Source organism: Hippocampus bargibanti, linkage group LG04 (genome assembly GCF_051943395.1).
Source record: "Hippocampus bargibanti isolate YZ-2025 linkage group LG04, ASM5194339v1, whole genome shotgun sequence".
Lineage (NCBI taxonomy): Eukaryota > Metazoa > Chordata > Actinopteri > Syngnathiformes > Syngnathidae > Hippocampus > Hippocampus bargibanti.
The window spans coordinates 16,694,649-16,710,000 of record NC_142737.1 but is presented as its reverse complement, the minus strand read 5'-3'; the positions used below and the strand labels follow the sequence as shown (position 1 = coordinate 16,710,000).

At 39.1% G+C, this 15,352-nt stretch overlaps 2 protein-coding genes across 2 annotated transcripts in view; one reads left to right on the top strand and one right to left on the bottom strand.

The window, feature by feature from the left end:
- tctn2 (tectonic family member 2) overlaps positions 1-988 on the bottom strand; it is a 5,747-nt gene extending 4,759 nt beyond the window's left edge. The window contains exons 1-4 of the mRNA XM_088995514.1: positions 765-988; positions 547-660; positions 390-460; positions 55-250 (exon numbers count right to left, since the gene is read on the bottom strand). Of these exons, the coding sequence (XP_088851640.1) occupies positions 55-250; positions 390-460; positions 547-660; positions 765-831 (448 nt within the window). The 5' untranslated portion in view covers positions 832-988. The remainder of the gene's footprint in view (positions 1-54; positions 251-389; positions 461-546; positions 661-764) is intronic.
- Positions 989-1,534: 546 nt separating this feature from the next.
- atp6v0a2b (ATPase H+ transporting V0 subunit a2b) lies at positions 1,535-13,836 on the top strand. Its single transcript, XM_088994394.1, has 20 exons — positions 1,535-2,060; positions 2,234-2,312; positions 2,710-2,807; positions 2,887-3,024; positions 3,180-3,277; positions 3,473-3,599; positions 4,035-4,117; positions 4,208-4,301; positions 5,093-5,305; positions 6,760-6,910; positions 7,069-7,208; positions 7,290-7,447; positions 7,552-7,642; positions 7,946-8,064; positions 8,151-8,361; positions 9,487-9,606; positions 9,689-9,808; positions 9,895-10,012; positions 12,671-12,842; positions 12,924-13,836. Exons 1-20 carry the CDS (start codon positions 1,944-1,946, stop codon positions 13,024-13,026), a joined length of 2,550 nt encoding a protein of 849 aa, XP_088850520.1. The 5' UTR covers positions 1,535-1,943; the 3' UTR covers positions 13,027-13,836.
- Positions 13,837-15,352: the final 1,516 nt, after the last annotated feature.

The following is a 15,352-nucleotide window of genomic DNA, read 5'->3' as shown; positions in this document are numbered from 1 at the left end:
CGACACTCTTGTAACTCAATTGCGCGTATAGGATAGCAGATTCAGTATACCTACCTGAACTGGGAAAAGCAGAAATTACATGAGCATGAATCTTAGCCTGGATCAGCAATGATGCCTGAACCATGTTACCCACACATGCAGACACTTGCAGGCTCTCTAGGACACACAATGGCTTTGGACAGCAGTCGGTTTCATTATCACCACACAAATGCAGACTTTTATTCAACTGCAGATTAATCCGGAGTGCATTCTGTTGAATCACATATCAGACAGAGAAGGAGGACTATTGTATGTTAAATGAGTGTACTCGTTCATTGTAGCATGGTTTTACATTTCTTTGGTTTCATCTATGCATGATTGGGTAACACATTGGAAGCTGATCTTCCTACCGTTCCAACCAGTTCCTTTGTCACAATCCACAAAGTTTCCTCAGCTGCACACGATGGGGGGTCAATGCTCCCTGTCAATAAACCAAAAACCTACAATAGTGACCACCTGCATTCCCCCTATCATTTAAAAATGATAAAGGATTCTTGTTGTATGTACCTGTTACATTAGATGGAAATACTGTGCGTACATTCAGAGAGACGCCTTTTATGTTTCCAAGTAAAAATGCTGTGATTTTCGGTCCAGTGGCAAGAACGTACGATGGATGGAAAACTGATGAAAAGAACACGTATGTCTGAACGTACTGGTTGTATATTGATAGCACTTAACTGTCGCATTTAAATGTACTAACTCAACTCAGAATTGCCTTTACTTACCAGGGTCTGCGCTACCGGCCCAACAAAACAGTAACATAAAAGATAGGACAACCACCGCTTTGGCCATTTTATCCGAATGAGCATGCGGAGACGTTTTAAGTCATTGTTCATTGAGTCAAATCTTGACTCACTAAACACATGTCGACAAGGCTGCAGTATAAAATATCGCAGTAACATTGAATATTGAAGCTACTTTGAGTTACGCGTTACTAAGCGACAAACACGAAAACACACAGTGACGCATATATTAAGCGACTTTGGCATGTTAGCGCGCCGCTCAAACGAGTTCTCTTTTATTATTATTGATCGTTGCAAAACATCGAATATGTACTTCAGAAAAACAGCACATATTAAACCGTATATGGAGAATTAAGATCATCGCCACTTCCCACAAGCAAATGACTAATATGAAGACACAATTTTCGGTTTTAACAGAAATAAATAAATACGTACCAATATTTAATAAGTAGACGTTCAGATAGATTTTCAACATCCTTGTATTGTATCTGTAACAAAACACATCTAGTTTTGTGAACATGTTTCACATTTGGAACAATTTTATCTTATTACAGTAATACGTTTGTTGACAATTAAATTAATCATTTTTAAATTAATCATTTTTTACATATCCTCATTTAAATTATGTATTTAAATGAGGATATGTCATATTTGTGCCCACAAATAAAACTCAATTCACATCGATTCTTTTGTGTACAATTCGCCCGATCACGTGTAACTCGTAATCAAGCGTAAGGGGCTCACTGCGCAGACTCCAAAACAGAGTGACGTGGTGAATAGACCAGCGACCTCCTGCTAAAACTTTATGAACTATGAAGAAATTGCATGTTAACTAATTTTCTGGTTGATAGAGACCTTACTGTGCGAGGAACTACCACATCGATCTGATTTTTGGAAGGACCTTTATTTTCAGCTAAGCGAAGATGGATAGAGCCTTTAGCTGGTAGAACGACAGAGAGAACCTGTGCATGGATAGCGTTAGGACGTGTAGCAAGTCAAGTGTTTTTCTACTGCAAGATTCGAAATGTGGCACTGGATGAACTGGACGCAACTTGCGGGACACTGCCTGAAATTGAACGAGCGCTACATGTCTGCGATCGGCTTGTTAGCTTGCTAACAATAGCAGCCAGTTACCAAAGAAGAGAGGATAAGCAAGCTAAAATGGGCTCTTTGCTGCGGGGTGAAGAAATGTGCTTAGCACAACTGTTCCTTCAGTCCGGGTCAGCATACGACTGTATCGGTGATCTAGGAGAACTGGGCATTGTAGAGTTCCGAGATGTAAGTTCTGATCCACTTTACATTTTCTTGGGGAAGTGTCCCTTTCAATTGCAGGCATGCAGTCAAGACAGTTGTTAGCATTCTTCTAAATTAAATACAGTATGAAAAGTGTGACGTTCAAATCAATTTTGCCGTGCAACAGCTGTTGACATTTGTGTGGCTTCCTGTTTCAGCTTAATCCCAATGTTAATGCATTTCAACGAAAATATGTAAACGAAATCAAAAGATGTGAAGAGATGGAGAGGATCCTTGGTAAGTATTTTCTGATCTTAAAGCCAATATAGTATGCTCGTTATTAATGCATTTATGTGCGTAATTGTATAAATTTAAAGTATGAATGCAATGATTTAGTTCAAGGCGTGTAGAAAGCTATAATTGCATAGAAAGTACTAATACAATAAAGAACAGAGCTTCTTCTCATTGAATCAATTGAAAGTCAGTGACTGCCGTTACGAGAGTGCCATCCTACGTTCATTCAGCTGTAAATGATGGCTTTCACTAAACCGTTTTATTCAGTCAAGATGGGAGAATAACTTCATAATGTGGCTGTTTGTGTCATGGTTTTGAAAGGCTGGCAATAAGATGTGTTCAAAATACACAAGAGCTTCATACAGAGTCTACTATGAACTAACCAATATGTTGTCCACAGGCTATCTGTTGAGAGAAATTAAGAAAGCTGACATTTCCTTGCCAGATGGTGATGTTAACCCTGTGGCTCCTTTACCAAAACATGTGATGGGCATAATGGTATGACCACAGCCTTTATATTACATATTTTAATTCCTGGTTAGGAACGTGATGGTTGTGTATGCATGTGTTTGTGCAGGAGCAACTGCAGAGGCTGGAAGTAGAGTTAGGGGAAGTAATGAGGAATAAGGAGAGATTGCAGAAGAATCTGTTGGAGCTCACAGAGTACACACACATGCTGCGCATCACTTGCAACTTTGTGCAGAGAAGTGCAGAGGTAAATGGGTCATGCTGTAGCAGCTTTCTTGTTGTGTATGGAACACTGGAAATTATGTATTAACACCAAACCTGATCACACACGGACAGTGGGATCTGCTGTTCCATACATTTTCTTCTCTCTCGTCCCTTTATTATGTATTACTTTCCCTCCAGAGAGAGCCATCGCACGTTGCATATGAGGAGTTTCCTTTCCTAGAAAAAGACACAATGATGGATTACAGCAGTATGCAGAAACTTGGAGCCAAACTGGGGTAAAATGAAAACTCTATTGTATAACTACAAAATATCAAAGCTGAGCAATATTCAAATGGCCAACATTTGCGAAAGTTGGTGAAGGGTGCAAATATTTTTCCTTACAACAAGAAAAAATAAAATATTGGATGGCTAGATTAATAGATAAGTAAAATACATGCCTGTTTTTGAATCTTGTTTTTGTTCTTTGGCAGTTTCATTTCTGGGCTCATCCAGAGGGCAAAGATCGAGGCCTTTGAGCGAATGTTGTGGAGAGTATGTAAAGGCTTCACGATTCTCAGCTATGCTGAAGTTGAGGAGTATCTGGAAGATCCGGACACTGTAGGTTTTTAATTTGGCTCTTGTTTGCCATGACGTACACATTTTGATGATATAATGTTGTTCAGCCATGAGTGCTTCCATTATCCCTCATAACATAATCATAATTTAATTGTGGCTTTTTAAATTTTAGTGACATTGGTTTGGTTACTGCTTTTTTCCCTGGGAGGGTGGGGGGGTTGCCACAGTTTGTTTTGGGCATGTCAGGTCAAAACCAGTATTATGAAATCCGCCATCTTACGATGCTACCATCATGCAGATTGCTACATTTAAAAAAAAAATGCATGTTGTGATGGTCATATGTATATACCCATTGGGCCATGACTGTCATCTAAGACAGTTCTTAGCTTGGCCTGAGCTCACAAAATCCATAGAATATTTTTTTGTTCATGTTGTGATGGTAATAATTTTAAATAAAGACATTATGAATTTTTATAGGGCGAGCCCACCAAAAGTGTGGTGTTTCTAATCTCCTTCTGGGGAGAACAAATTGGCCAGAAAGTGAAGAAGATATGTGACTGGTAATATTCCAGACTGCTATCACTATATTGTATTGCTGTGGAAAAGAAAGAGTCACCTTCGAATGATATATGTTTTCCTTCTACTCTTAGCTACCACTGCCATCTGTATCCATATCCCAGCAACAATGAGGAGAGGAATGATGTTGTGCAAGGACTACGTACTCGCATTCAGGACCTGCACACTGTAAGTCCTCTTTTGTTTTTCTTGAACTGGTTCAATTGGTGACAGAATGCAAGTTTGGTGTGTTCGTCATTGACGAACAGATATTCATTGTAAATGTGTTTACAGTCATCTTGTTAAAATGTGACCCGCAGAGGTTAAATATAAAAAGTGAGGCAACACAGTCAACAGCAAACCGTAGAGGCACTGAAAATGTTAAGATGTCAAAACAAATTAGTCAGGCTTCATTCCAAATAATTTTAAACAGTTTTAAAAATCTCTAATTATATTTTGTCCCTTTCAGTTCAAGATAAAATAAAAATAGATTTCAAGAAATGGATGTCATATTTGAATAGTCCCTCAAAAACAGATGTACTGTATCCAGATCATTTGCAAATTAACACAAATGCATACATTTCCATTATCACATCTTAACACCACAGTACATATGGAAAAGTAGCCTTAAAGAATCTATTAAATGTGTAACCAATTTCTTCTGAGTTAGCGAGAGAGCAAAGTTTCTCTACAGGTCAGTGCCTCATAAATCGTTTGTTAACTTTAACACACTGATTGAAAAATCCAATTGCTGTTCTTGTAGCACATGATCAGCATAAGATCCTGGCTAGAAATTTTTTCTTTTTGTAATTACAGTATACCTACTTGAATTTTATCCTTTTTGAATGCGTTCTTTCAATCTCATTTTTGAAGCTGGATATATCCACCTTCTGTTTATATCGGAATCACCAAAATACAGACAACATGGAGTTTATCTTGCTGGTAATTCTATGGAACAAATGTATTGCTGTTGTTTGCAGGTACTTCATCGAACTGAAGATTACCTGAAGCAAGTCCTGATTAAGGCCTCGGAATCAGTCTATACTTGGGTCATACAGGTCAAAAAGATGAAAGCCATCTACTACGTTCTCAACCAGTGTAGTTTGGACGTCACCAACAAGTGTCTTATTGCTGAGGTCTGGTGTCCTGTCGATGAGCTTTCCACTCTGAGAAGAACACTCGAAGAAGGATCGGTAAAGAATTTCTTCCATAACTACTGACGTCTGTGTAAGCTCTCAGTCGTACAGGAGTGGTCCATCGATGAGAAGGTTTCTTCAGCCGTCATCTGTACAAAAGTGACGTTTCGCCTCCTATCCAAGAGGCTTCGTCAGCGAACTAAAGTCTGACTGGTCGTATCAGCCCCATTTATATATCCCTAATGTCCAGACATGGTGGCGCCGGACACAGCTATGATAGGTCCCTACTCTCAGGTTGGGGGGGGGGGGGCGCGGGACCCCTCCCTGTGGCCCCACTGATTGTTCCTACATTCCTGACTAACGACTGGCCTATTACCCCCACTCCCCCCGGTATCACCTCATCAGCATAACGACCCTCATCAGCATTGCGAAAGTTGCCTAACCTGTTTTGCCTGCGCAGGCTATTGTATGATCGATCCAAATTGAACCTCACCCCACCAGACCGGTTTAATGAAGGATTTTGTTGTTTTATAAGAATCGCTTCTTTTACCCCCCTTTCAAACCATCTATGTTCTTTCGCTAAGATTTTAACGTCATTGTCGTCAAATGAGTGGTTGCTAGCTTTTAGGTGCAAATGTACTGCCGATTGAAGCCCACTAGTATTATCCCTGCGATGTTGATAAAGTCTTTTTTTTTTGAGAATTTGTTGAGTCTCCCCAATGTACTGCTCTTTACAATTTTCATTCTTACAATGTATGGAATAAACTACATTACTTTGTTTTTCATTTGGTAGCCTATCTTTTGGATGCACTAATTTTTGCCTTAACGTGTTTACCTTCACTTTTGTACAGATGACGGCTGAAGAAACCTTCTCATCGATAACTACTGACGTTGTTTTTGGTTTGTGAAACGAGGAAGAAATTTTATTTTTCTGCTATTTTCAGATTCAAATTTCCGATTTTGTTTTAATGGCCATTGAAAGTTCAAAATTCTCAACTGTGACATAGAGAAGCATTTTTACTCTATATGTTCTTTCCTTTAATTTTGGTTCTTAGGAAATGGGGGCTAGTGTCTGTATTTCAGTTGTAAGGCTGATTTCGCTGGAACTTTAACTAGGTTTTCTGTACCCGTTTATTTTTTTCAGTCATCATAAATCTCTACTTGTGTGAGTCGGATATGTCTGCACCTGCCCAACCCTGCTTCTGATTATCTTATAATGAAATTTGACTGTACAACGCCAATCATCACCACTTATGCAGTTGACATTACAAAGTAAAAGGAAAAAAATATCTCCTAATTTATAAGTTTTGCTTGTCAAATGAAAATTATTTTGATGATTTACTCATTCAAATAGTGTTGCACATTTTTTTTTATAGAACAGCAGTAACAGTGTTGAATTAAGAAGTAATTACTGTATACTATCCATCACTGAAAATAACAATATTATACCCCATGTCTTAAGTGCCGTCGATGTTCATGTTAATTCTGGTGATGTGTATTTTGTTCGACAGAGAAAAAGTGGATCAACAGTTCCATCTTTTGTAAATCGCATACCCACCAACGACAATCCTCCTACCTTGATAAGGTCTAACAAGTTCACTGTTGGCTTCCAGAACATTGTGGATGCCTATGGAGTGGGGACATACAGAGAAGTCAATCCTGGTAGGCGGGTAGCTTTTTATTTTTTGTTGTGACAGATTTTGTTGTGGAAATAGATGCATTTGACAAAATATTTATTGTATATGCTACATACATTGTCTTTTAAGTTTTACATCTTATATTGCTGTTGTTCCTAATATCTTTCCCACTCTTTATTGTAGCTCCTTTCACAATCATTACATTCCCCTTCCTGTTTGCTGTGATGTTTGGAGACATGGGTCATGGTCTTCTTATGGCTGCCTTTGCTTTTTGGATGATTTTGTGTGAGAACAACCGCAAGCTTAAGAATACTAGAAACGAGGTAAATTTCTTTCCAGCATGTTCTCCAAGTGTACCAGTTTCCCCAAAAGGCTGACATGTCACTGAATAATTTGCTGTCTAGATCTGGAACACTTTTTTCGAGGGTCGTTACATCATCCTAATGATGGGCCTTTTTTCTGTATATACCGGCCTCATATACAATGACTGTTTCTCCAAATCCATGAACATCTTTGGTTCTGGATGGAGCGTCAAAGCCATGTTCACGGCTAATGCGTGGAAGTAAGTCTGTCCCAAAGACAAATACAAAACATCCAGGAAAGCTTGTGAAAGAGTCTAATATTCTGCTTTCGACTCAGCATGTTGTTTTCATCCTCTCCAAATAGTGTTGAGGATGTCAGAGGGAATGGCTTTCTCACTCTGGATCCAAATGTCACTGGCGTGTTCAATGGACCATACCCTCTTGGAATTGACCCAGTGAGTGGACTGTGTTGAAGTCTCGTATGTAAAATTTCATTGAAATAACCTATAATGTTGTTGAAGGATTTGGCCATTGTGTATGAATATAATAATGCAACCACCGTCACAATAAAAACATTGTAATGTTATACAGCTTTTATGATGCCTTTGCTTAGACTGCTGCTATTGTTGACGAATTGTCATTGATTTATAATACAAAACATTTTTGTAAAACTTAAGTGCAGATATCCATTGGTTCTTTTGCTGCTTTGTGCTGCTTGCTATTTTTTGTTAATACTTATTGTGTTTGTCTTATTCAAGATTTGGAACTTGGCTTCAAACCGTCTTACGTTTCTGAACTCCTATAAGATGAAAATGTCAGTTATATTGGGCATCGTTCACATGAGCTTTGGGGTGACCCTCAGCACTTTTAATCACTTGTAAGTATTTATTTTTTTCATGTTGACAGATGACCACCAATGATCACACTTTATTTTTTTTACCTCACTTTTATTCTTGAAAACAGGCACTTCAGGAGGAAACACAATGTGTACTTGGTATTTCTTCCTGAGATCTTGTTCTTGCTTTGCCTGTTTGGATACCTTGTGTTCATGATACTCTACAAGTGGCTCTTCTTCTCTGCCAAGGACTCCAGACATGCTCCTAGCATCCTCATTCATTTTATAAACATGTTCCTCATGCAAGGGGACTCGGTGGAGCCCCTTTATTCTGGACAGGTGAGGAACTAAAGAGTCCTGCTTCCTACTAAATACTGTATTTGGTCCGGTGGGTAAACGTAACTGATACTGCTGATCCTGATTTTGTTGTTTATAAACGTCTCTGTGTCTGTTGCTAAACTACAGCACTTCAAAATGAGTATTGATAAACACATACTTGGAAAAGACACTGGTCAATTTTTGGGGAGGTTCAGATGAATTGATTTTTCACTGCTTCACTATTATATTTATTAAATGAAAAAGGGATCATTCTAAATTACAGTATTTTCCGGTGTACAAGGCACACCCAAAAGCCTTGATTTTCTTCAAAAGATAACCCTGGCCTTATATGCAGGTGCGCCTTATTTGTGAAGTAATATTGAGCCACAAAAGGTCTCGCAAATACTGTCAGCAGCCACCGACTTCGTTTCCCCCTGTAGAAGTAGTGCGTAACCACCAGCCTCTACTGTAGCACCTTATAATGTGGTGTGCTTTATATTTGGAAAATTGTTATATTCTTATGAGACCAGCTATGATGTTTGGACTGGAGGCGGTGCCGCTCAAGAAAAGACAGGAAGCAGAACTGGAGGTAGCAGAGCTGAAGATGTTGAGGTTTTCTTTGAGAGTGACCAGGTTGGATAGGATCAGGAATGAGTACATTAGAGGGACGACTCATTTTAGAGGCTTTGAAGAGAAAGTCAGAGAAGCCAGACTGAGATGGTTTGGACATGTCCAGAGGAGAGAGACCGACTATATCGGGAGAAGGATGCTGAATCTTGAACTGCCAGGCAGGAGACCGAGAGAAGACCGAAGAGGAGGTTCATGGATATGGTCAAAGAGGACATGAAGGTAGCTGGTGTGAGAGAAGAGGATGCACAAAACCGGGATAGATGGCGGACATTGATTCTCTGTGGCGACTCCTGAAGGGAAAAGCCGAAAGGAAAAGAAGTTATATTCTTATCTATTATATTTGGAAAACTCCTCATTCATTGAAGGTGCGCCTTATAGCGCGGTGCGCCTTATACAGCGGAAAATACAGCACTTAGCTCTTCTGAAATGTCAGTAGATTGTTTGTAGATATGAAAAGTTTATTTATGGAGGGGATCGTTTTTTTAATGAAGCTGGATGTTTTGTTTTTGTTTCCAGACCGGCTTGCAGATTTTTCTGGTGATTATCGCTGTGCTCTCAGTGCCTGTACTGTTCCTTGGTAAACCACTCTACCTCTATTGGCTTCACAGTGGAAGTCGTCGGCTAAGTTTGTACAGGGTGAGTAGAGTACTTATTTGACAGTTAAAATGTCTTGAAGTATGTTTAAGCAAATTGGAGTTGGTGTCATGTGTATTCTCAGGGTTATGAGCGTGTGCGTCATAGCAGTGAAGAAGAACTCTTCTTGTTACGGACTCATGACATAGAGGAGGGCAGCAGTCCCAGTGAGCTCTCCTCAAGCGGAGAGCAGCACACAGAGGAGGTCAGAAAGATCTGTTAATGCACTCCAGCAAAATCTTGATGAAACCAATGAGCTAATTTTGGTTGTTGTTGTTTTGGTCCTAATAGCTTAATTTTGGTGATGAGTTCCTGCACCAGGCCATCCACAGTATAGAGTACTGCCTGGGGTGCATATCTAATACAGCTTCTTACCTCAGGCTCTGGGCTCTGAGTCTGGCACATGCGCGTAAGTATGAAGCCTTCTTGTCCAACCAATGCAGGTTACAAACCACTCTTTGATGCCTTTACAGCTTCATCGTGTCATAGATCTAAAGCTTAAAGAACAACCGACATCACTTTTTTGTTTCCTAACTGACATCAGAAAAACGTTTTGTAGCATCTAAAATACCCAAAACACGCAGTATGATATTTTTAGTCAAATGCAAAACACTAATAAAAATGACTTAAAGTGTCCAAAAACTACTTCAAATTGAACCCGGAAGTGGCCAGTTTCAGAAGGTACCGCCCCCTTGTTCGTGGTGTAACCCCAAGACGTCTTGCTGTGCTGGAGAATCAAAACAATGGCTTCAGATTCTGAGAATATGCTTTCTTGTTACTCATCCAGTTATGAATATGATTCAAATAGTTCTGAAGAGGAAAGCATTTATGTTTGCAATCGATTAAAGAATTTATTCCGGTCAGTTTGATGCATCTGGAGAGAAATGTAGTGACAAACTCTATAGTACTCACAGTACCAAAAAAAGGCAGAAGAGGGCGACAAAGCTCCGTGTAATTTGTCTCCTGGGACGTTTTGGAAGCGAACATCAAATACACTGTAGAAGTCTCGGTGTAACACACAACGATTCACCATTGCGTTATTTATGTGTTTTCCTTCTAATTTCGCCATCAACACGGATCAACACGAAGTTTTCAGACCAAACAAAGTACCGCAAAATACATTGAGGTGATGCAAGGTATGTCCTTTCTCGGTGAGGGGCGTTCCTTCAGTGACGTAGGGTAAGGACTCGTCACCAACTCAAAAACAAGACTTCCGGAATATTCAGCGCGAGTCTTAAAACGTAAAATATAGCTATATGCGGTGGGATCTTTGTAAAATGCGCTCAGTAGAAGTCATTTGAAGCGATTTTACAAATTATGGACACAACTTGTCCGGAGACGTCGGTTGTCCTTTAAACCGCATTTTTTAAAGATCTTGGAAGCCATCTATGCAATTAAAATAAAGTTCATTTAGAAAATGACTTAAATAGCCTTATTCTTGTTCATGACACATACCTTGTGACCATAGATAAGTGTGTGAACAAAGGTTGTCTTACAGTTCAGCTAACTTCTTATACGTAGACCGATAAACAGATGCTGTCTATCACCGAGGAGGCGTTCAAAATATTCTCCTCACCAAACCATAAAATCTCAGTTCAGGGCAGCGCCCTCTTGACCACCTGACCAACCACAGTGTTAATGGCTTTCCTTTCTTGAGGCACCAAATGGTGGAGCAGAATTTCCTCAAAGCCTTTTGAAAGCTGTTCTCTGCTGCTGTTTTATCTCATCAAACTCTACCCTTGGTCAAGTTTTTGCCGTGGTCATCACCAAAGTTGCATTCCAATCGGCCCACGGGGGTCTCACAACACAGCGAACTTACAAGCCAAAAAACATTGTCTCCTTCAGTTAAACAGCATTGCTTACGGTTGGTGCCCTGATTCAAATCTTAATCACTGTGGAAGGAGCAGAAACATTCGGTCAGTTCACGATTCAGTTTAAGTTTCAAACAACATTCGATTGCAGTGATTGTCTCAAAAGGTTGTGAAACAAAATACTGTAAATTGTCGCGTCATAAGTTGTTTCTAAAAAATAATTCTCTTTAACAATATTTCCAAAACTATATCAGATTGTCATTGGTTAATTTTCAAAATATGATGTGTAATTACTTAATTACAGATTCAAGTTATTTTTGTCATTATGATGGGTTTTTCGTTCATTCGTAGTGGGGTGCCTTGAATTTGGTCACTCAAGATCAATTTGAATGGAAGAGCATTGCTTAGTGAATCAAATTGTATAATTAAGTTAAAATGCAGTTCGTTTGGAATACCGGTATTTATTTACAAAGTCTGCAATTCAATAATTCTTTTTTTGTGTTTGTTTTTTTGTTCATTGAACCTCAGTTGTTGTCATTACACGAACGGCATTTGGGAATTTGTATACAGGATTTGCTAAATGTCTTATATATCTTATGTAATACAGTCCCTAACAAAAGTCTTGTTGCTTATCTTAGTTGTAGGAGCACTTGTCCTCCAAGCTCACGGGAGCCAGACACGATATTAATCATGACTTTATGTTCTGAAATTATTGTAGCATATTTGTGTATTCAAAATGAAATATATGTATAATTTCTACATTATTTTTGTATGCGACAAGACTTTTGTCCAAGCTAAATCTGTCCTTTCTGTCCTAATTAAATAATAAAACTCAATGAATGATACAAAACTTTCTTTTGGTATAATAAGCATAATCTAGAGGGCATTGCCTTTCATATAATGCCATTTCTGATTCCAATAGATCAACTACAAGTCAAGTTATTATTTGTTGTTCCTACAACTTGGATAAGCAACAAGACTTTTGTCAGGGACTGTAGTTCTGTTTGTTTGCAGGCATGTCCCTTATTACCACCATCATTTCCCTTCCACAAAATGTATATTGAATGCTTATGTATGGGTCCTTTTCAATATATTTTATGGGTTGTTTGACCTTTTTATTTTCCTAAATCCATTTATATAGGTATCACTCCTATGTGGATTTTCTTTATTTGCATCATTGTTTGGTCTCAAGTGGGTATCGAATGTACACATCATCGCATTTAGTAACAGGAGGTGGTTTTTTTTTCTGCACACAGAGCTATCGGAAGTACTTTGGGCCATGGTGATGCGAGTAGGACTGCGAATGGAATCAATTCTTGGGGTTTTATTCTTAGTGCCGGTGTTTGGTCTGTTTGCCGTTCTCACTGTGTCCATCCTGCTGGTGATGGAGGGCCTGTCTGCTTTCCTCCATGCCCTTCGACTGCACTGGTAGGATGCCCTCATTGGTGCACGAACTGAAGTGGACTTTCATGATTCTTTAAAATAAAGAGTTCCATTTTTCCTCCGCAGGGTGGAGTTTCAGAATAAATTCTACAGTGGAACTGGAATCAAGTTTTATCCGTTTTCCTTCTCTCTCCTACCCTCCAGCTTTGAACAGGAAGGGTTACTGTGAAGTAATGGGCATTCGTTTAAATGATTTTAAAAAGCCAAAATGTGATTATTCCAGTGATTTCATCATCTAGTTAGATTTTGTTTGTAACCGGTTTAACCATTTTTCTTAGTGGGGTTGAACATTTAAGAGGACCACAACACTGTACAGTACACCAATTAATAACACTGTCAGTTTGAGATGTACCAAAAATACTGATTTTAATTATGCAGTTTAGGATTTCTACAGTAAAAGCCCATTTTGTACCATTGACAGTATATATTTCACTTTAGGGTGCAGTTTTATCATCGGGCCAAACTCGGCTCTTGATGTCAAGAATTACGAAGCAATTCTGCCAAGTAGAAAATTTGATAAAGTGAAGTAAGTTCAGGTGTAGACAAAGTTTGTTAGATCGGATTTGGTTATTTATAAAACAACCTTTTTTTCATTTTCCACCACACATTTCTTATTTGTGCACATTACCGGATTATTCCAAATGTAAATTGTGTACTTCATATTTTTACTTTTTCCCCTAGTTTCAGTTTTGGCACTTTTTGTTTCCATATACGTACTTGGTAGAGAGCAAGCTTTCATTTAATCGCTCAGCCTCTGGGTGCTTGCCTTAATAAAAAAAAATTAACACCATACATGCCTTTAGTTAACGCCGCCTTCTTAATTTATCATACCAAAACACAACATATGATCTGTTATATTTGTATGATTGTAAATAAAAAGTGTAAGCCGGAAAGATGTGAGATTAAATTACTGCTTTAACAGGATTTTTATGTTTTTAATTTACATATAAAATTCTGCAGAATTAAAGATGAACGCACATTTGTTGTTTTTGTATTGTCATCTTTGTATCTGCCAGTTACTGCAAGATCTTGTATTCTATGCTTGGATAAGTCAATTCAGTGATTGCTGATCATTTTCTTGACTAAATCATCAATGAGTGATTAACACACAGCACAGGTCTTTATCAAATGTGATTATACGGTGAAGTCTGGCATTATTATGACCGGCATCAGGAGTGATTGAGGCCTAATTTTGTTTATTTACCTTTTATTGTTGTCCCATGTTCTCTGGCAGAACAGTCATAGATAATAACATACAATGTCGTTTTGACATGTTTTCATTTGTACCAGTTATTTGTTTATGGAAACCTTTTAACCATTTATCCCAGGTTTGCTTTGCCTTTTGTGGAAAAATTGTTTAATTATTAACACTCCAACTTTCTCAAAATTCTCCTCAATTGCTTGATTTGTGTCAAATTACCACTTTTACTTTAGGATTTATAAAATGTTTTCGAGATGGCTGACTTCATTTAAATAATTTGTTTAGAATATTTAATAACATTATTTTTGCACCCAATTGTAAGAACAGTGTGACTCTCTGCAAATTGATACTGTGATGTCACGAGAGGCTGTGTCCTGGAGGGCAAATACATCCCCCTAAGATGGCTCCACCCAGAGAGAGTCTTGGCCCCATCTGGTGGAAGGCAGCAATTAAAACCACACACCTGCAGCTGATCAGGGCGGGATTGGCAGGCAAGGCTCTTAAGGCAGAGAGCCTCTGAGGGTGCAGCTTGGGGAAAGACAAGCTCGATTGCTGTGCTCTGTGAAGAAGTTGATTGCTGCGTGAAACTCATTGCCAGTTGGGACCACACGACAGGACTCTGGATTTGGACCTTGCTAAGGTGGCTAGGCTACATGAGGAGGACGTCAAGAGGGGTGAGGCATAGAGACTCTTGGAAAAGAACTCCGTCTTCAGTTTTACCTCAGAAGAGACTTTATTTTGATTTAAGTATTGGAAGAGACACTATTCAAACCTTTGTTGCTTGTGAATTCCCCCTGAAACCCTTGATTAAAACCTTTGTTTGTATCCAAACCTGTCGTCCATTGCACTTCTTGTCCTGTCCCGCTGAGAGCTAGCCTCTCATGATATCACATATGGTGGAGGATGCGGGCACTGGACAAGCGTTAGTAAGTGCATGGACATTGATGGTTTGTGTTATGGTTTTTCTAAATTGAAAATATCCTCAATTACAACAAAAAAAAAAAAAAAGGAGGACATTTTGAAAACCCTGCTTGCAAGTCAGGAAGCCCAATATCAGGCTAATTTGGCTCTCCTGGAGGAGCAAAGGAGAGCCAATGAACTGAAGGCAGAGGAATTGCTCTTGCAAAAACAAATGGCCGCCAAGAACATGCCCCGGGTGAAGGCGGGGGATTTTTTAGCCAAGATGGGGGCGACGGATGATGTTGAGGCGTATTTGCATACGTTTGAAGCAACCGCCACTCGAGAAAAGTGGCCCAAGCAGCAGTGGGTGGGATTGCTTGCACCCTTCCTGACA

Bases quoted from the DNA above. Each gene is read 5' to 3' on its own strand.
- atp6v0a2b (XM_088994394.1), top strand. From the start codon at position 1,944: ATGGGCTCTTTGCTGCGGGGTGAAGAAATGTGCTTAGCACAACTGTTC. The intron at 4,302-5,092 runs GTAAGTCCTCTT...TGTTGTTTGCAG, and splicing joins GCATTCAGGACCTGCACACT to GTACTTCATCGAACTGAAGA. The intron at 9,607-9,688 runs GTGAGTAGAGTA...GTGTATTCTCAG, and splicing joins GTCGGCTAAGTTTGTACAGG to GGTTATGAGCGTGTGCGTCA.